Genomic DNA, 22,556 nt, shown 5'->3' on the forward strand with positions numbered 1-22,556 from the left:
GCCATGGGTGAATTTCTGAATACCCATCCATTGGGCCAGGTTGCACTTAAATAGGGTTAGGGATGATTTCTGCTTTACATGGATGGAGAGCCTGTTCCAGAGAATGGAAATTCTCTGAGAAACATACCTGTCTCTTCTGTTTATTTCGCAAGCAAAGTTTACATGTTTTGACCTGATGTTTTGAGTTCTGATATTGTTTGATTAGCGGATGTGCACAAGTTTCATCAAAATAGGGTCCAGGGATGCCTTGTATACCAGGCAAAAATCACTTCTCAGTTGTCTGTATAATACCAAGTAATGAGCCAGGGCTTTGAGATGATCAGCATAGGGCATTGTGTTTACAAGGAACCTTTGTGGACATTCCAGTTGCTGTGTGTCTCTAGTAAGGTACATACCAAACGGGGACCTGATACTGTATGATGGGTCTCATGAGGGCCAAGTACAGTGGTACGATGACCTCTCATGACCTAGATGCCATGCTTTTACTTATTAGTTGAGCAACATAGAAGGATTTTCTTACTAACTTGGACACATGCTGGTCGAAGGCTAGAATGCTTTCTACATAAGTTCCCGGACCCTGACTAGTGAATTAACTTTCAGAGGTGCTTTATTGATGATGTAGTTACCCAAGGTAACCGACTTCCCAAAAGGTACTGTAATGCATATCTTGGCATTGAGTTTTATGCTATAGCTTTGGCACCAAGGCTTTGGCATCCCATCTTGGTGGGATTCAGTGACTTTTCCCAGTTTGCAATCATCTTAATCAGCCAGAGGCTTTTGACATTGGCTTTGACTGCCAAGAAGTTGATGCCAAAGAGAAACAGGCCTAGCACAGAGCTCAGGGGGACTCCACTGGTGAGTGGCCTCTTTGCAGAGTTGGCCTCAGAAATTCCAACCTCTTGGGTCCTATCAGTGATCTAGTTAGCTATTCATTGTGTTATAAAGGGGTTTACTTCTAGTTCCATAAGTTTGTTGACAATCCCTGAGTGGGGTATTTTATCAAATGCCTTAGCCAGATCTAGGTAAATAGTATGTACCGCTTTTCCCTCATCCATTACCTTAGAGAGGTTTTCAAAGAATTCCACCAAGTTCAGTAAGCATGACCTTTCTTTGACAAAGACAAACTGGGATGGATCCAGTGTCTGGAGGTCTCCTGTGTCCTTGTTGATCATTTCTTTGGTAATTTTTTTGTATGGCTTTGCAAATAAAGCTAGTCAGACTAATGGGTCTGTACCTTCTAGGATTTTTTAAAGGTCCTCCCTTATGAAGGGTCATGACCATTACAGTTATCCCTTCCCATTGCACAAAGTCTATTTTAAGCCTGTAGTTAAATAGTGACTCCTGGAGTCTTGATAAGTTGTATTTTAGATTGTTCAGGAGGCATCTCAAGATGCTTTCAGGGTCGATTGAGGCTGTGATCCTGGCTTTAGCAAGTGCACCAAGTACATGCTTCCTAGTTATAGATGGAGGGGTTATGTTTGAGAGTATTTCTACAGGGATGTTTGGGGGTGAGACGAGGATAAAGTTGGAAATGAATTTGTCCGCTAATAGGTTTGTTATATCAGGTTCTGTGAATGTGGCACCATTAACCACCAGTTCTGCACATTGCTGTGTGCTTCCCTTGACGTTTCTGACATAGCTGAAGAAAGCCTTATGGTTATCTTTCACCTGAGAGGCTGTCTTAACCTCAACGTTGGCTTTGCTTTAACTTAATTAACCCTCTTAGTTGTCTACAGAGTCATAGGTTCATAGATTGGTACTAGGCTAGCTGCCCTTGTGGGCCATTTCAAACGTAGCCAATTACCCCCTGTGTTAATCAAACCATGCACCTTCTGTCTGTAAGGTAAACACCTTAACCATTGCACCAACCTGCCTATTTAGTTTGATGAGAGAGTTTTCATCATTATGTGAATTACCCTTCCTGATTTTTGCCATATATTTTTTTCCTTTTGTTGTAGATCCTGTTAAATTTAGGATGCACTAGGGTGGTTTGTTTCTGGGGTTGTTTCTGGCCTAACTTCTGGTAGTTAGAGCAGCCTCCGTGCAGCCATTGACATGGTTGTAAAGAGTTTCTGAGAGCCATTCAGAACAGTCTGCTGTGTTGTAGGGGTTTGGAGGCGCATTGAATTTTGACAGACCATCACTTAATAAAAGGTAGTTTGCCTTGGAACAGTTTCTAAATCTTATTGGTTTTACTGGGGTTGCAGAGTTGATTTTGATTTCATAGGAGACAGTTTTGTGGCTGGACATAACCATAGGGGACAAGACATTGGGGGTGTGTGCACCGTTCTCCCAGGTTTGTGAGTACGAGGTGCAATATGTTGGATCATCTAGTGGGGCATATTCACTATTTGGTCATGTGTGTTTTGTATTTACGAAGTCCAGGAATCTCTGTGCCTGTTTACCAGTTTTATATATATATATATATATATATATATATATATATATATATATATATATATATATATATATATGTGTGTTATGTGTTTGTGTGTACGTATATACATACATATATATATATATATATATATATATATATATATATATATATATATATAGACACACAAAGCACATCTATATATGTATATGTGTGTGTGTGTGTGTGTGTGTGTGTGTGTATATATATATATATATATATATATATATATATATATATAAACACATTTAAGCAATGCTTTTTTTGAGCAGAATGCCAGAAAAAAACACAGCTTTTACTTTTGTAAAATGTCCAATTTCCAGACAGACAAAGTTTAAATAAATAATATAAAAAATGTGGGGTAGTGACACTAAATGATCGTGTATGTATTTTAAGTACATTGTGTATATCTACCATTTAAAAAAAATTTTAAAAAAAGTACTAAGGCTATGGTATCACTGATCAAAATACTTCTGTTTGTCCCAGGCAATAAGAGTGCCAAGCAAAATGTGTTTCAGTGCCATTCTTTGACACAGATGTCAGGGGTAAGAATGTGTGTGTGTGTGTGTGTGTGTGTGTGTGTGTGTGTGTGTGTGTGTGTGTGTGTGTGTGTGTGTGTGTGTGTGTGTGTGTGTGTGTGTGTGTATGTATGCACGTGTGTGCACTGTGATATGTGGCTGCAGTTTTTTTTTTCTTTAAGAGTGGTTTGAGGTATTTGCCTGAATATGTAAACCATGTTTTGACATATAAGTATAGTATTTAGGGTTGTCATGACGTAATTATGATTACCGTAGGTTTTTCCATTGAAGATTCTTTTTACGTGCACATTACAACTTGTTCTGGTGTCTTTTAACATGCTTACCCATATTTCTGTCTCTGTCTGTGAAACCATTTATGTTTCTTTCATTTACTCTTGTCAAAAATGCTTGCTTAATCTCTTTATTGTGCTTTCTGTCATTATCCTGCTATTCACTCACCCACCAGCCTCTGCATTTCCTTTCTGTCTTCCTTGGGTAACTTACCATGTCCATATGCCTAATCTAATGTCTTTTTGTCACCTATCCACCTAAGTATGTCTTAGCTTCTAATTGACCTGCCTACCTTCCCACTTAGTGCATTAGTCTGTGTCTGTTTAGGTGTCTCTCCTTCTGTCTGTCCCTTTAGTAGCCTACGTTCTACTGCTAACATTTAAACTACCAAGGACAAGGAGAGCCCAAGATAATTTATGAGGTTCTTTTAGGAGAACCCAGATTCTGACAGTTGCAAAACTGCTGAGCCTTATGTAGCAAACCCTAACTACCCTACAGGTTTGCTTTGCTTGCCAGTCGTATACGTTTGTAATCTGTGGCCTGTCTGCACTCCACGCCCCCCCCCCCCAAACAAAAAGGTTGGTAGCTGTATTTAACAGTGTGTTATCTGAGTTTGCTGTGTAAACAAGCCATTTATTGATAAATGTAATTGTAAATGTTCCATAACCCACTCCACCTTATTAACAACTTTTTTATACTGTATGTATTTTTGGGAGTAGGAGAACCTCATGTGAGATTTAATTTTCCAGTTTTAAAACATGCATGCACACATGAGCATACACACACACACACACACACACACACACACACACACACACACACACACACACACACACACACACACACACACACTTATCAGACCAGCCAGCCACCAGAGCTTCTGTTTCAGTTCAGTCAAGAGAGTGAGAGGCAGAGGGGGGAACAAACTTGGAAGAACAAAGCCCGATAATCTATGGAAAAAACAAAGGGGCTGAGTTGGCTCACTGAAGCAAGAAAAGGCAGATAATGGGGTCTCTCTCTGGAGTCAGGAGCATGGACGTTTGGTATGTGGGAATCTCAAAGCCTCAGCCGTATTGCAAGCCAGCCTTCATGAATTATTGGAGTGCAATGCTGAGGAGCTGAGCTCTGCTTTTCAGTTTTTGTCTCCCATTTGTTTGTTTGTTTATTTTTTTACATTGGCATCTCTTTTCATTCTACTCTTAGAGCAGCTTTGAAAAAACTGCCTGTTTTCATTTTCAAAAAGAAAGCCAGTGATATCAAAGGGAAAATTCCCCTTTTTTTGATTTTACCACAGTTTTCAGAATTTCTATTAATGACTTTTCCCTTGCATTTTAATAGTTGCCTTTTACTGAAACTCAGTACATTAGTGTTTAACATTTGTTTATGTAGTAATTGTGTTTCTTTATAAGAAATACACTTCAGCACACCTGTTAAAATGGTTCCTTTTATTTTTGTCTGAATTTGTTACTTTTCCTTATTTGCCTCAGTATGAGATACTGATGACTTCCAATATACCCCACAAGCTGCTGTGCCAATGTGGATGGTTCCTTTTCTCAAAAGATGCTTTCCTACACATGCATTCCCATCTGTTCACTTGCCCAATATGACTTCTGTTCCTCTTTGTTTTCTCTGTTTTGGCTGTGCTGTGTCTTGGATTAAAAATGTAGGCTTTCTCCTCCCCCTTACCTCCATGAAGAAACATTTGTGGGGTGCTGAGATTTGTAACATGGGGGGTTAAGTGTTAAGCAGCTGTGAGTTTATTAATGAAATGAGTCCCTTGAGCCCTTGTTTCCTTGTTGTAGCAGTCTTCCATTTGGATTTGGTTGCACATGGAGTACTTTTAAAAAACCTACCTGCATCACATTTAAGTATGGCATGTTTAGCTGTACCCCTGTTGTGTTAGTCAAGCCTCCTTCCTCTTCCAGTGCACATATCTAAAATTTAGTCTAGACCATAACAGAATAACTAATATGGTGCTATGACAGTGTGTCACTGGTGTGTCATATTAACAACATCCCGACAGTGTGTCACTGGTGAGTCATATTAACAACACCCCCGCCCCCAAGTATATGCACATGTGACTCTAGTAATTCTGTAAATTTTTATGGCTTTACTTATGTACCACATGGATTTCTCTAGCTTCTTCATCCAAACCAAGAGGTAAAGTGTAATATACTTCGACTTAGGAATGGGGTCCATTCCCATCACTTGGCTGTTCAAAAATGTGGCAACCAAATTTTAACATGAAAAATACGCAGTGATGCAGATAGGGTACTGAAGCCCAAGCCAAAAAAAATCGTAAAGTGATCTAAAACAGAAAAAAAGATAGATGAGTAATTAAACCATCAAAGTGAATAAGGATGAACAGTGTAACAAGAATATAGAGAAAAACATTGCAGAGAAAGACAGTTGTTAAGTGGCAGTACATTTGTAGAGTCCACTGTTGAAACCTAACCTGAAGTACGGGAGATCTTATTTATAGATATACCTTTGTTCTAGCTGGTTAAGAGCAGAGCAGCTAAAGTCTTCCATTTGTACTGGCCCAAATAGTGACTGCTGGATCACACTGGAAAACGGTATATAAAGAGGGCTGGAAAACGGTATATAAAGAGGGGCTGCATGCACCTCGTATGTTTTAAAAAAGATTTGAGAGAGTACCATTTTTTTCTAGAGAAAATAATTTTTCAGATAATGTAGTAAGATTAGGTGAAGGGAAGAGGATGATGAAGAGGCAGGTACCCAAAAGAAGTGAAGAAATAATTCTTGACAGGAGGAGTGGTGGATGTATTGAATGTCCTGGCATTGGAAATGTTGAGACAAATTAATAAACTGCATTGATTGTAATGTTCATGCCTTCGTCTATTCCTCTAGACTGTTTGCTATTGTCTCACTCATTCTGATCATGTTATAACCATGATCTCATATGCGAGTAGGAAAGAAAAGTGACCTTTTATCCCCCCAAGGACAAATGTCTTGTGTGGGATAGCTTGGTAGAGCATAGCCTAACATACAATATTTTTTGTCCTCTGAGGCCTAAATGTGAATTACATTTTAATTTTGCTGTTTTCTGTTTGTTTCTCGTGACATGTGTTGCCCTGTTAATGGGTTATTTACATCATAGCAGGACTTCTGTCTTCTATGTTTGATAGCTATGGCTGGGTGTCTACAGTACCACTAAAAGTGCAACTTGTTTTTCCTAGCAGAGGGTGAGACAGAGACAGTTACGAAATGCTCAGCTTTCTATCTCTCACAATGTTCAAGTTTACAACCAAAGGCACAACAGTAGCGTAGTAGGATCTATGCCATGCAGCCTGAGCTCAGAGCTTGTTCAGCTATGGCTAGGAGAACAGCAGTATCTTTCCTTTTTTACACTTCATACTCTCCCTCCCCCAAAGTGACACAGCCATGTTTTCCATAACTGGTATTATAAATGAGTGACCTCTGTGGTAGCTAGAAGTGGAACTAGCAGTTATGAAACTAGAAAGGCTTATGTGGAGACATAGAAAACGGGAGAAGACTGTTTTCCATTCCTCTTCATGCCTTCCCAGTCAAAATGTTCTGGGCAGTGTCTTTCACATCCCTGCATGTTAAACAGTGGAATAACCTCTTTGTCCAAGCACTGAGCTCTGACATGGATGGCATGTAGTGGGTACTGTTCCCATGTGGCATTGTTTGTACCAGAGTCAAAGTTTACAACAGTCTTCATCATTTCCTTCTGTGAGAAAGGTGCATAAACTGCAAATTGTAATGCAGAGAGCTGTTTTGTTACCCCTGATGCAGAACTGCCATTTTGTTTCTTATTCTAGAAGACCAAGCCTGTTATGAGGAAGTAGTTGCCAATGTACTTCTTTTACCGCTTTCTCTGTGATTCACCCCTCCCCCACACCATTATTTCTATCAGTTTTTTTGAGTGTAAACCAGAAGTTATAAAAGTACTAAGAAGTTAACATTTTATAGTGCAGAAACTGTATACTGTAAAGACTGATATACTTGTAACATGAATCAGTGATGGAGTTTGGGTGTTTGAGGTGATACTTCTGACAGATGCATCATTTTCTTTCATCAGCAGGGCATCAGCTGATAGAACATCATCCACCACTTTGTGTTTGCACTTTACTGGAGGCCACGCCTCCCTCAGTATCAAGACGTTACTGAGTTCTTTCTTAATCATGATGACTTGCAGCACAAAGTAAAGAAATGAGAGCAAGCAGGACGGCCTGATCTGTTCCCCCCCAACTTTGCTTCTCCATGAAACAGGATAATGCATGCTTTTCACTTGGCATCTGGTACAGAATGAGGATGTAGGGATAGAACTGTAGACAGAAAAAGATGCACCAAAAAGTGAAACCAACCACAATTAGTCATTCAATGGACGGAATTTGGCAGTATTGTTTTCCTGCTGTGTAGCTCTCATCCATAGGTATTAAAGATTTATGTTACAATCTCACAAAATAAGTGTGTTCTTGTTTTTCTAGTATGTGTTTTATAGAGATAGTAGAATTTTCTTATGAAGTGTAGTTCTTGTTTTCACAATACTTTTGTTGTACAGTTAACATGACAGGCACAAAGGATACAAAGTAAGTTAGATTTTCAGTAACCTCATGTGAAGAGCTAGAAAAATCACTGTTGTGGGGTCTGCATACACCAATACTTGGCAGTTGTGTCCTGCAAAAAAAATGTTAAAAATGGTAAATGTCCTGAGATTTTAGGACAAAATAATTTCCTATATTTTATGTAATAGTTGCATAGAACAGTTATTCTGTATCTGAAACACCTACATTTTATAAGAAACAGAATAAGCAACTAAAATGCTACAAGAATAAGTTTTTATTTAGGCAAAGAAGTGAAGTTCTGTCATTTGTACTGACTGTGGGTACGTTTCGGCTTGCAAAATCTGATGTTTGTACTAAAAATGTCCCACTTTGGGCATTTGAAAAGGTGGCAACCCTACCAATACTATTTTTTGGGGTTATGCATTATGTTTACAGTACAATGGGACACACAACTACCACCTGTGAGTGTCCTGTATTGGTGACTACCATTTCCTGGCATCACACAATGCCACTATGATGCCTTTGCTGGTAAATTCTAGGTGTTTCTTTTCGGAATATGGTCACATCGCTACTCACATAGTCCTTCCTGTCATAAACCAGCACTGTATTGGGCAGTACTTTTGTTGTACAGAGCAGACTACCATTGACGTACCTCACCTAATGTCCTCCTTCAAGTACAGCTTTCAGGTCTGAATGCAGTATTCCATATAAAAGCCTCGGCAATGTCTTGTTTAAGAACCTGATCCTCCCTTGTGCTGTTCATCTGTTCACATGGCTCCCTTTTGTTACAGGGCTTCCAAAGTAAACACAGTAGTTCAGTTTTAGCAGGGGCATTACTTCTATATACAGTTTCTCTTATGCCCCCCCTACACACACACACAAACAGCGCATACATTCATTCAATTCTAAGCACCAAAACCTTGTATCTCCTCACAGAAGGTAACACATGCTTACTTAGGTCCTGCTGAAGCTTTATTTTTTTTATTTTCTGTAACTGCTACCACCTTTACATCACTGGCAAACAGCCTTGCCTCACTACCTATTGAAGATCTTATACAGAGAAGGTCTCGACAGTCACCCCACAGATGTTCACTTCCTACCTGCTTTTCAGGTGACAACCTACACCAGACTAAGACCTCTCATCTCCATCCCTTATCCAGCCTTCCAACCCTGCATTACTTTCATTACTAGACACACTGCTGTTGAGCATTTCTTCCTGCCTTCTGTGCATTACAAATCCATGGCACAATTACAGCAGCATATGTATTTCTTGGTACATTTTAGCAGCATGGGGCTGTCCTTGCATTTTAACAGGTCATTTTATATTTTGTAACTACTTACTGTTTGTAATTACTACAGTACTTGTTAATAGCTTTTAATCTTTCCTGTACTTATTACAAACGTGTCCTTTATCCATATGAGAGAGGTCAGAATACCACGTGTTACTTTAGGTGGTACTAGGTGCTGGGTATTATTAAACATCATTCACACCACCCCCCATCAGCTGTTTTGATGTTGTGTTTTAACTCTGGCAGCTTTCCTGACAGTGGCTATACATTTCTTTTATATTGTTATTACCTCCCTTTTTTGAACAGACATCTTTGATAAGGAGATAAATGTGAAATTTCTGTATGTGCATCTTTATGAGAATATTTATAGTCAGTTTTTCCTTTTGCTACCTAATTTTAAAAACAAATCATCAACTATTAAGATTGCTTAAAGTGACCCAAGAGCTATTCAAAAATCAGAAAAGAAAGACATCATTTTAAGGCAGAATATTTTGATATTACAAGAATGTTTGTTTGGTGCCATAAGCTTCGACTGGTTTTTATCAGTACCAGTGCTTTGTTATAACAAAATAAGAAAGAAAAGTAATAAACATTCACTTCAGTGCATTAAATAATAATATGTGCTCTTGGTTGGTATAGATGCATACACCTGTAGATGTTCTACCTGATTGATTACATGAACAAATGTCTAAAACATTGAAACTTTTCACTTGGTAATAGTAGATTTTTTTTTTCTTTCCATTTCTCTAGCGGAAGGCCAGATATTCAGTGGACTAATCTGGACCCTATGCAGCTGTTGGAAGAGCTAGGACAGTTCACCTCACTGGAAGGCTTCAAGGAGTTACTAGACAAAGCTCAGGTTGGGCAGGCCTACATGGATCGGCCATGCCTAAACCCAATGGACTCTGAGTGCCCGCAGTCTGTTCCCAACAAATTGACTCAGCAGGTATGTTCTGAAATGTCCACACCTTTAATACAGTAAAGAATCTTTCAAATATGCATTCCTACAATGTCAGCTGGTGTGATGCACATTGTTTTATGTTGCATGAAAATGTCTGCTTGTCGTACTGTATCTGTAGAAGAACGTTTCCCTGTCAACCCTCTCATAAAAGGGATCTTAAAAAGTCGTAATAAATTGCTAAGTAAGCAAAGCCGGTTTTTAGTGTAGCTCATGTTTGTAGATCTGTATGTTAATAGACATTACATGTAGCACTTTGAAAATTAAAAGTTCTCCTTCACCAGTCTTGCTTAGGCTGAGAAAAACTAGGTTGCTCTGCATGGTTGAAGTTAAGAAAACTGATTTATATTCCAAGAAAATGGAGCTGAAGAGTACTGATTATGTACTGTCAGAAGTGTTGCCGTAGATGTTTGGACTTATTTTCTTGGGGATGAAAATTCTTCTCTCAACATTTCAGCACGCCTCATACTGAGGGTTGCCATTGAATATAGTGGTATATTTAATGTCTGTGAATCTGTGACCTGAATTCAAAATGCGTTTGCTACATCTTAGGGGAAACAGTTTGGCACTGCAGTGAATACTTGCTTCATTAGAGCTGGGTGATTGACTGAACTGCTTTGAAGTCACTCATGGTCAGCATTAGAAAAGAGTCAAGCCCCACCTTGATGGGCCTTTTTGAGTGATTATATGTCATAGGTAATTGGATCAAAATAATGTATTAAAGGTAGGAGATAAAGTTGGAGGAAACAGAGTACCAAAGCAGTTAATTACAGCACTGTACAACTGCTGATGTTTTCTTCTTCTGCTTGATGTTTACAGGTTCCTAATATTCCCTTGGAGTTATCTGGAGGCTGTGATGGATTTTCAAAGAAGTTTATGCACTGGCAAGAAGAGCTTATATTAGGGGGAACATCAAAGGACTCCCAGGGTAGATTGCTGAGGTAATGAGACTGAGCAGTCAGTGTTCAAACTTCACATTTCTTCTATTTTTTTTATTTGATACCTGTTATAAGAGCATTTAATGCGCATTATGAAGTGCATCTTTCAGCACAGTAGACACACACACACACACACACACACACACACACACACACACACACACACACACACACACACACACACTTGCAACTTAAAAGACATGTATTATGCATTAACTTTGAATCCCTACACCCATTGCATGATTGGTAACAAGCAATGAGCTGTGAATCTCAGACCATCAAAGTTTTCAACTGTCCAGATTTTTGCAGCATGTCCAGATTTTTTGCCTCATATTTTTGGTGTGTTGCTCATAAAATTTGGGTTTTTATGGCAAATCATTGAAGATTGAAGTCACTAAATAGTGATAAATAATGACAGACGTTTGAGTTTCAGACTAAATATCCTTCAGAAAATGCATAATAATGCCCAATATTCTAGTAACTGTCTATAGGTTTATTCGAACAGTCCTTAAAATCTGTCCCTGGTTTTGGGCCTACGTTCTCCCTATTATTTTTGGCATTGTCCAGATTTTTTGCTCTGGGAGGTTGAGAGGTATGCAGACCATGTGTATTATTATTATTATTATTATTATTATTATTATTGTTGTTGTTAACCACTGTTTTTCCCACAGGTAATCCCAAACAGCTTGATTCTATATCCGATTATTATAGCAAATGTCCCAGGTTTTAACTATATAAAAAACAGTTTCACAGATTGTAATTTGCCCAGAATTGCTGTCTAACAGTTAGTAAAGCTTTTTTCTTTCTTACTTTATTTTTAATGTCTCTTGCAGTGAAAACTGCTACTTAATTGCACATGATGTTAGGAATCAGCATCAGTTATAAACAGTGAGGTCAATACCTTCAAAGTTTGTGCGGCATTTCCAACTTTTAATTTGTAAAATTCTGCAGTGCTCAATACCAAGTCCACGGTGGTGGTGCTGCGGTAGCGTTGTTGCCTCACAGTAAGACGCTGTCCTGTTCGATTCTCAGCTAGAGCATCTTCTGCGTGGAGACATGCGTGAATGGGCGTACCTTCATTGAAGGTTGTGCGTCAGGGCTGGCAACTTGGTACGTAAAAATCAACTGCCAATCATTAGCGGACCGGAATTCCGCTGTGGCGACCCCTAACCGGGAAAAGCCGAAAGACACATTCATGCAGTGCTCAATATCCATTTTTTTCATTTTTTTTTCTGCACTGTGGTTTTCAAACAGGCCACGTCCCAGAGATGAGATGTAGCTACACAGGATAGTGTAGCTAGAGGCAGCACCTCATTTATAGCAAAGTCCTGCTCTTACCGTTTTTGCATGGCTTGGACATAATGGAAAGGATAAGTGAACGTTTGACTCTCACACAGCAAGTTAAAAACTGTAATGGGATTTCAACTGCTTTCAGGTTCCTATGAGCTATGTTGTAATCATATGTTAGATTGTATATCCACATGCCTAACAAATACTAAACCTAACATTAAAACCCAATGCCTGTTATGCCTCTAGAAATATTACTAGCGACACATACACGTTTAGCATTCTCTTTCACCCAATCTTGGATACAAGACTGTCTTTTTTAAAATTTACCAAACCACAATGTGATACCACCCTTCTGATTTTCTACAAACATGGTTTTCTCTGAGTGTCTATATTTTTTTCTTGAGCAGGTATTTTTTTAAACAGTAAATGCTAGACTGTCAAAATGTACTAAATACCTTTTTCCAAATCATTCTTTTGTGTAGTGCGGAAGGCCTTCAGACAATCTACCTCCTCATGAGTCCTAAGCAGTTGTACGAGCATTTCAAAGATGACTACGAAATCCATGACATCAACTGGAATGAAGAGAAAGCTGCCACAATCTTGGAAGCTTGGCAGAGAAAGTTTGTAGAGGTGAGTTGTGTATGAAAGGAGATGGGCACAGTCCTCCCCTCCCTGATTTTCAGACTCACCTGTACTGAAAATACACCACTGTGGTTAACCTGGTTATTTGCTTGGAATGTATATATCATTTCCAAGAGAGTGGTTTGTAGTCAGTTAATGTACTGTACAGAACTTGATTCTAAGTTGTATAAAAAAACATCGCTGTGATTTTATTCAGAAAAGCCATCTTGTTTATTACTTTCTCTGCAAAGGTTAACATATTTTTGTTTATTCTGATTCAAAATCTAGCAGACAAGAATGCCCTTATAGCAGTTCATAGAAGTAACCACAGTAAGTGTTGTGGTCACATGGCCTGAGTATGGCCATAGTGAATGGTGTGATCAGGTGTGCGTAGAATGTAGCTAGCATATCTCAGTAGTTTGTGAGTGAGTTCTCTTAGGTCAGCCTTTCTGCTGTATGTATTTCATATTCCGAAGCTGTAAGCCTGAACATTGGAGCTGTTAGTGAACAGGATTCATTCTGTTTTCAGTTGCATAATTATATTTGGCTTTTGGTGGCCTGGTCTCAGCAGATGTAGTGTGTATCTAAAAGTAATGTAAACATAGAATGGCACGGTATTATGCAGTGTAGTAAGAATAAAGAACAATTAAAATGCATAGAAATAGACAAGGTGAACCTGTGAAAGGAAAAATATTGTGAAAATGGTGAAAAACAGGAGTTTTACACTGGCAAGAAAGACATGAAAATTTACATTTGAGCACAGTAAGCATTTCTTGGATTTGTTTCAGGCACACTGACAGAAAACTCACCTGTTTTAAAACAAATTCCATATACAAGTCCTGTACTTTGAAGCGTACAACTTGGGTAAAAATATCACTCGCATTAGCACTTGCCTTTTGGAGATTATTTTGACATGAGTGTAAAGGACTTTGTTGACTGCTTTGTATAATGCCGTTTTCAGTCGTGTGATGCTTAACAAAAGTAAAGCAAGCCATGCAATTCATTTTTAAATCAATATAGGTAGAACTGTTCAAATAGCAGTATAGCTGTCATTGCTCACTTCAGAGCAGGTCTTGTATGGAAATAATTTTTAAGGTTAGAGTTAGGGTTAATCATTGGCTGCAAACATTTAGTATATATTTTTAATTCATTCTCTTGACCAGGTGAACCCTTTTCAGAGATGACCTGGGAACACTGAATGTTTAACTGACTTGCTGAGTCGCAAGTTTACAAGTGAAGGCCGACAGAATAAAATCCAAGAGTACTGGATACATTTAGTAGCATTTCATTACTTGTAACTCTAACAGTAACAGGTTTCAAAACTGTCAGAAAGCTGTTTAGAATATATAGGAAATTAGTATGTATTCTTGATGTCTGTCCAGACCCCTGCTCTACATACGATGTGTTCTTAACTTTTTGTAAAGTTGAACTGTTTCCTTCCCCTTCCCGAAAGGAGAAAGTGGTGGGAATGAAACAAACCTACATGGTCTTGCTGTGCTTGGCTCATATGGGTTAATTTTGTAGTGACTTCTTTCCAACTTTATTTTGATACAAGTGTGGGGTAATTTTCCAAGCAGTTTGGAGTCATTTGTTGGTCTAGTAATGCTGCAAAGGGAGTAAGGCTGTGGAGGCCTCTTGATGGACTACAACTTATAGGAACAAGCTGTTTCTCTGATAGCTGACACCATCCACTAACAGACAGAATACAAAGCAGGGGGATGGGGTGGGGTGTGTGACAGATGACCAAGGCTTGAGGGCATTGCCTGCATTTTGAGAGGGAGGGATGTTAGACATGGAACACATTTTCCAACCTCTCTCAAGGCTTTAGGCCCCTATGGGCTGAACATGCCAAGGTGATGATGGAAGTGTACCTTACCCTTGTTCACAAAACTGTGCCATCTTATCTGACCTTTGACGAATTTGACCCGTGCCACCTGCAGCCATTACTCTTAGTTGTCAAAGTTGTAATCTTGGAGCCTGTAACTAAAAACGAAGTACAGATGACTTTTTTATTATTTTGAAATGCATTGGAACAGTGTGTGTGTGTGTGTGTGTGTGTGTGTGTGCGTGTGTGCGTGTGTGCGTGTGTGTGTGTGTGTGTGTGTGTGTCGGGGGGACACAGAAAGAGAGAGAGTCTTTTGTGAACTGATTTGCATAAAATATTTTCCAAGCTACTAGAAGGCTAGCCACATGGAAGACAGGTAGGTAATCTGGCCTAAATGACGTTATGGTCACCTACTGTACTCAGGAGGACAGAGGGATGGGAGTGCACAATAACTTTATTTAGTTGTTAACTATCCATGATAACTCATGTTTACTTTTAGCAGACCTCTGCAGCAAGTTCAATTACCAAAGTGTAATCACATTTATGGTTACTTTTCATGTCAGTTACAGCTGTGTCATATAGGCAGACGATTACATACATATATATGCATATACACACACACACACACACACACACACACACACACACACACACACACACACACACACACACACACACACTGTGCAACTAGCTTGTCTAGATGCAGCTGTCCTATCACTCTTCACACTATTATATGCACTCTCAGCCCACCAGCAGATCATTTGATTGATACTAATTTGTTGACAAAAGAAACACCTTCTGAAAACCCATTGAACCTGCTTTCCACTTACTGAAGTTTATAATTTCAAGTTGGTGTTACCTTCAATGGCTTTTTCTGTTGAAATACCTTTCCTCTGTTACTTAAACTTTTCTTTAATTGTCTGTGTTGGTTTCTTTACCCCACATGCAGGTTACACACCAAGCCATTCCTCAAAACTCCTCTCAAAATGTCCATGCGTTTTCGACCACGACCCTCAATGACATCCTGAAATCCTTTTCTGACGTCAGTGTTATTCGAGTAGCAGGAGGTTACCTCTTAATGGTATGTTTCCTAGAATCATGTATGTTTTTTTTTGTTTTTTTTTTTAATTATTCTTAAATTCTTTATTGTAACAGACATTCACTCTGTGAAGCTCATGATCTCTCCCACTTGAACCTCTCTATTTTTGTAGCTTGCGTATGCCTGTGTCACCATGCTGCGATGGGATTGTTCAAAATCCCAAGGTGCCGTAGGACTGGCTGGTGTTCTGTTGGTCGCTCTCTCTGTAGCTTCTGGACTAGGTCTCTGCTCTCTTCTTGGAATTTCTTTCAATGCAGCTACTACGCAGGTAAATAGGAGAGCTGAACAGCAGCTAAGCCTTGTTAAGTTATGCTCCGCTACTATATTTGTTGTGCTTATGCTTTCTTGTACTCTGAATGTCACACCAAGAAAATAGCATTTAGGTAGCGCATGTTTTGACTTTTTTTTATTTTTGCAGCCTTCAGGAAGATCAAGTAGATGGGCACAGTTGTCTTCCATCTTACAAATTTATATCTTATACATTTCTTTAAACATATATTTGATTTACCTTCAAGTGGTGGACTAAAACGTACGTCGACATCCTGAAGGTAAACCACTGTATGTCGAAAGCCAAAACTTTGACTACCTAATTCACATGTGCTGAGGAAGAACCTCAGTGCATGCAACTTTAAAACATTGTTTTTTGTCCCCCAGAGGAGGGGATCCACCTACCACACTTATCTAATTGTATGTACTAATTCCAAGATTGCACAATCACCGGGGAAGGAAATATTCCCCTACCCAGGGATTGTCGATCTCGCACACTTGTTGACTATCTTTATAGTCGACCAAACCAATATAAACACACACACACACACACACACACAAATATATATATATATATATATATATATATATATATATATACACACATACACATTTTATCTTATATACTGATTACACCAGATCATTAATCTGGAAGTAAGGCACCTACCTGGATGCAAGTAACTGAGTGTAGGAACAAGTTTAAGTTATCGGTGAGATGGCAGATAAGTCAAAACCAGGGTGCCTTGCAGGTAGCCAACCATTCTTTTGAGAAAGAAAGGACCTGGACACCTGTGCTTGCGTCCTAATTTCCCACTGTAAGCTGAAGGAGGCAGGAAACAGGAAACATGATATGGTTTGTTTTTCTTTTCAAAGGGATTAGAGAATAAGTGCAGTAAGGATGACATTTTATTTATTTATTTGTTTTACATTTGTTTACTGGGTTAGTCCGACTGAGCTGAGTAGCCCATTTTCAGCAGAGACCCAGGGAGAAAAGCTCCACAGTGAAATACAATTTTTATAAAAAGAAGTAGCAATCATAATCACAGTTATACAGTGAATATTTATAAAAAGTAGATAAGTAATCATAATTATACAATGAATATGTACAATGTGAGTTTAGATTTTCACAAGTAGTTGGTCTGGAGGTAGTGACAAGTGTAAACATAATGCCAGTACAAAGAAAAACAATAACATTATTGATAAATAGCAATGTTATAAAACTAGTTTGTTGTCATTTTGGCATATATTGATTCTGTAGAGGAGAAAGAAAAATGAATGAGGAGTTGAGAGGCAGAGTGATGCCAAAAATAGAGGTTAAAGGCTGATAAAAGACTGGAAGTTTAGATAAAATGTACAAAGAAAGGCGGCTAGTGAGAGTATGCAGGAATAAATGTGTTAGTGAGATGGGAGGAGGTAGTAAAAGTATTAGATGAAAGAGAAAGTAGTTAAGGAGGATGGGTACAGTGGCAAGTCCAGTGATTTTTTTTAGGTATTCTCTAGTGGCTGTTTTGAAATTTTTAGGGTTTTTGATGGATCTGATTTCTAAGGGGAGTTTGTTCCAGGATAAGGCAGGGTTGAAGCTGTAGAGGTTGCAACCAGTTTTGGTCTTGGGTTTATATATTTGTAGCAGGTCTTGTTCTGAGCTGCATAGAAACCTAGTTGGGGAAAGTTTAGAGATTATAGGAGTAAGGCTAGGGCAGAATGAGTGTTGGTATATAACAGTGAATTATCTGTAGTTGAGAGAAGAGGAGATAGTGTGGTAATCCTGGCCAGTCTAAGTGTTTTAGAGAGAGACAGCGGTGAGTCTTATAAGTATGGTGTGCAGCGAATCTAGCTACCTTGTTGTAGGTTGATTCGAGTTTTGAGTGAAGAGTTCAGATTAGTAAAAATGTGACAGCTATACATTAGGGTAGGAAGAAGGTATGCATGAGAGAGGGTTATTTTTGCATTGTTTAAGAACCCTTTGTTGTGGTAAAGGAGTCCAAGCTTTTGGTGTGTCTTTTTAATACAGTTAAGCAAATGTAAATCAAACTTTACTTGGTCATCAGTTGTTACTCCTAATAGTTTTGTGCTGGATTCAACAGTGATAGATGTGTTATTGAGGGACAGTAAAGTAAAAGTTGTTTTGAGATTATTGAGGATTTTGGGGAGAAAGTGTAAGAGTAAGAGTTTAGTTTTCTTTGGGTTGAGAATTAGTTTGTTGTGTGAGAGCCAGGATTCTAGAGAGTTAAAGGATTTTTGGGTAGCAGAGTAGAGGTTGGAGGGAGTGTCTGAGATGGTGATGACTGTAGAGTCATCTGCATATTTTATAAGGGATGACTGGGGACAAGAGGTATATAGTAAATTAGTGAAAATATTAAAAAGTAGTGGGCCAAGGATAGAATCTAGGAGGACTCCCATTTTTACTGGGAGGGGATAGAGCTGAGGGCCATCTGACAGACTGAAGACCATCAGAGAGATAGCTAGAAAACCAGGTAAAAGTAGAAGAGAAATTTAGGTGTGTTAGTTTGGACAGAAGAAGAGGATGGGAGACTGTATCAAAGGCCTTGGAGAGGTCCAGGAGTAGAAAGGAGACTATTTTATTGTTATCATGAGGAAGAGAGATAGTATTGTTTTGTATATGTATTTTGGTTGGGTTGATGGAAGTTACAGGCACTGTCTAGGAAGTTGCTGGACTACTGTTCATTGTTAACTCCAATAAGGTGGGAGAGAAGCAGCTGGATCCAAGATAACACATGCATTTAGGTCTCTCAGTGCAGTATTTAAATTAAAATACAGTTAAAAGCATTTTTCCCATTTCTGACCTTAGCGGTCCTTTAAGGTCTTAGATGTACTAGATGTATACTGGAACTGGGAGCGTGAAAAAAATCTTGCATCAGAAATGTAAAACAAAGTGGGAATTTCAAAGAACACCACACCAGAACTTTAGCAGAGGTTAGGATTTTCAAAGATTGGGCAGTCATCATTAGCTGTTGACCACTGTGGCATTGATGTGGCTTTGCTGTGTGTATTGCTGTTTTGAGAGGCTGAATTTGAAGACTGAACAATGGAGTGCAGCCTGTAAGTCAACGGGGTTTAGTTTCCCATAACACTGACTTTGCCTCTGCCCTTTGTCTGTAGGTCTTGCCATTTCTTGCTTTGGGAATCGGAGTAGATGATATGTTTCTGCTGGCTCATGCTTTTACTGAAACCAGTTTGACCATTCCAATCAAGGTAAAGTTCTGAAAATGTGCATTTCTTATCACACTGACATGTTCCTGTCTTTTCTTGATGCTTAATGCCCTGTTATTTAGTAGAGAGTTTTTTTTCATATTTATTAAAATGACAAGGACCATTTTTTATTGCTAATTCTTCGTTGAGGGGGGAATCACAATGAGGATACCAATTGACCTAATTTTAGCACTGGGCACAGGGGAAGGCAGAATAGAAAAGTGGGGAGGTGCAAGGAGACAAAAAGGAGAAAACAGCATATAGGAGAGGGTGTAAGAAAAAGAGACAGACAGTGGGATGAGGACAACACTGTAAATATAACTGGGTGAAAGGGGAAGTGGACAACAGCCCATCTACTATGTACAGGAAGAAGTGCATTTCAATATTAATTTGGATCAGAGTAATAGTAAGGGGGTTTGGAGAAAAACTGAGAAGGAGTGGGGGCGTGGCTGGTTTGCATTTAAAACTAAAAGAGAAGAGCTAAAACCTGAAACAAAAAAAACATAGTGGAAAAAGATCACCATGATGGGGTAGTAATATAGTAAGGTTGGTTAAGTTTCCTTGCCAAGTAATGTCACAGATTTTATAAACGTTTTTTTTTCTTCTGAAGGTCAGTATTGGTATACTAAATGATGCTTCTTTGTTTCAGGAGAGGACAGGTGAATGTCTTCGGCGCACTGGCACAAGTGTGGCCCTCACATCCATCAATAACATGATTGCTTTTTTCATGGCAGCTCTTGTACCTATTCCTGCCCTCAGAGCCTTCTCCTTGCAGGTATTATTTCTTAGATGCATACTACAACTTTAGAAATGTATTTGATGTTATTGCAGTGGGTATTAATTCACTCCTTTCATTTGTGCCAGTCATTTCACATCTGTGGGTATACCTAGGAACAAAACAGGAATTTCTATCATTCTGCACAATATGATATGTGGAATTTGGAAAAAAGTAACTGAAGAGAGATGCAATGGGATTCAAACAAAGCTACTAGACAGTGAATTAAAAGTTATGCATGTGTTCATATTTCTGTATTTGATCTTGATGTCAGTATATAAAGTAAAAAATGCTATTCTAACACTATGTACATGGAAAATACTTCATTGCTTCACTCTTGTAACAGTTCCATTATGCTTGCGTTAATTGTTTTTATTTTTTTCCAATATTTTGTCCATGTCGAGTTTCAGCAAAAACCAAGTAAAAGACAAAATATTATCAGGTGCTGAGTTTGCTCTGTGGCATAGAAGAATAGAGCCCTGACTTAGACCCAGAAACCTGGGTTTGATTAGCGGTCCCAAAGTGGGGTGGGAGTGGAATGAAATGGAGTGGAGGGGCTAAGCCCACTTGCTTCAATTAGTGTGGGGAGAGGAGGGGCATGTGTAAGTCCAGTAATGTAATGGAAGTATTTGCCTTGGGGGTGAGGGGCAGGGGTGCATATACAGGTTTACATCACATTTGAAACTGTGTAAATGCTTTATCCCATGCATGTATAACATGATCCTAGTTATTCTCACCATCAGCCATGGGATGGAAAAGGTCAATCTGGACACCGAATTGTATAGGTTAATTTGAGCACCAAAAGAGAAATTAGGTAGGCGTAAAATGGCCACAAGGGCAGCTAACCTACTTACCGAAAAACCTATGAATGACAGTCTCGTGCAATAAACGTTGAGTGCACTATCCCAGAGAACATCAATGGGCATTCTTGGGGAGATAGTACAGGATAAATTAAAAACCAGGTACTCCACATAGATGACAATACTACTGCTTCTCCATTGTCCCTTGAGGAATGACTGGACTATTGGACCTGTGCTCTTGGAGGTTTAGGTGTTGCAGGCTATCTTGGGATGGGATATCTGTAATGAGACATCGTCCTTGTCTTTGCGTGGGGATCCTGAGTCTCTTGTAGCTCCTGAATTGACACCTCTCTGTTGCATTTATAACATTGTAGTTATTTATGTGGTGGCAGTGGACAGAGCTGACATGCAGAATCAATGTATATTGGTTGTGGGGCACTAGCCAGCAAGGATACCACAGGAGCTGTAGGTGCATGCAGAAATTAAGGAGCTCAATAGCATGTGCAAAAAATAAGTAAAGTACTTGTCTAAAAATGTGACTCGGGGGGGGCATATATGTCTGAAAATGGTAACATTGATGACACAGACTTTTTTGTTTGACAAACAGGGTCATGACCTGACAGCAAAGAAATGCTATCAACGTAAATGAATATTATTTCATAGCAATTTCTTCTGACTTGACAAACAGGGTCATGACCTGACAGCAAAGAAATGCTATCAACGTAAATGAATATTATTTCATAGCAATTTCTTCTGACCCCAACTTTAAAGTGGAACAGAAACTCAGGCAGAAAACAGCACTGACATTTTAAGTGACCTAGAAAAAGACATGTTGAAAATGTAATCAGAAAAAAAATTGACCATAGTGCTGGATCATTCTCCATCAACTGGTTTCTCTCTCTCTCTCTCTCTGTCACTGTCTGTGTCTCTGTCTCTTGCATCTCCCCACTTATTTGTTTCTCACTGTCATCATGTGTGGTCCATCAGATAATGTAAAGCAAGTTTCCCTAAATCAAGTACTACAGGCTTAGGATGTCATACCTTTTCCTGATTTGTTTGTAGAAGTTGAAACTGGATGTGGGTAACTAAAATGATAAAGTCTCCTTCTGTTCTCATATTTAACTGTAGCTATGTTATATTTAGGAAAACCCAAAATAAAAGTGGCCAGATAAATGTTGTACTTCATAATTGCCCCATAATCTTAAGCAACATTCCTGATTTCCCACTGAATATTATCATACACAAGCACATAAAAAAAAAAAAAAAAAAAAAAAAAACAGTAACCTGAAGAATTGGAAGCTTGAGAGGATGGAAAAATTGCCGAAACCAATATCAATGTAATGTTCCCCAAATGTTTCTAAATTCACGGCCAATCACCATGATAATCTATGGCATAAATGCTATAAAAAGAATCAGGTCTTATCTGAAAAAAAATTTTTAATAATCACACGCATAAAAATGACTTGCCGCTTTCACCCCTGATAACATCTGTGACTTCATCATTTCACTTTGCCCATTAAGTGACCTTGGAAAGTTGGATAAAGGCGACATGGAAAAGGTGAAACAAGACAAAATAACCATCTCAAGTAACACAGAGAATAAAATAATCAAATTTAATGAACCATAATAGCCAACACCAGCTTTCGCATAAATGCCTCTTCAGGTGTAGCACTTATGCAAAACTGATGTTGGCTAGTATGGTTCAT

At 38.8% G+C, this 22,556-nt stretch overlaps 1 protein-coding gene across 1 annotated transcript in view; it reads left to right on the forward strand.

The window, feature by feature from the left end:
- Positions 1-22,556, forward strand: part of PTCH2 (patched 2) — a 154,042-nt gene that overhangs the window by 73,638 nt on the left and 57,848 nt on the right. The window contains exons 6-12 of the mRNA XM_044085763.1: positions 9,818-10,013; positions 10,845-10,966; positions 12,736-12,883; positions 15,649-15,780; positions 15,911-16,066; positions 19,186-19,278; positions 19,925-20,050. Of these exons, the coding sequence (XP_043941698.1) occupies positions 9,818-10,013; positions 10,845-10,966; positions 12,736-12,883; positions 15,649-15,780; positions 15,911-16,066; positions 19,186-19,278; positions 19,925-20,050 (973 nt within the window). The remainder of the gene's footprint in view (positions 1-9,817; positions 10,014-10,844; positions 10,967-12,735; positions 12,884-15,648; positions 15,781-15,910; positions 16,067-19,185; positions 19,279-19,924; positions 20,051-22,556) is intronic.

The sequence above is a fragment of the Protopterus annectens genome, chromosome 10.part0 (assembly GCF_019279795.1).
Source record: "Protopterus annectens isolate FY-2018-M chromosome 10.part0, PAN1.0, whole genome shotgun sequence".
NCBI lineage: Eukaryota > Metazoa > Chordata > Ceratodontiformes > Protopteridae > Protopterus > Protopterus annectens.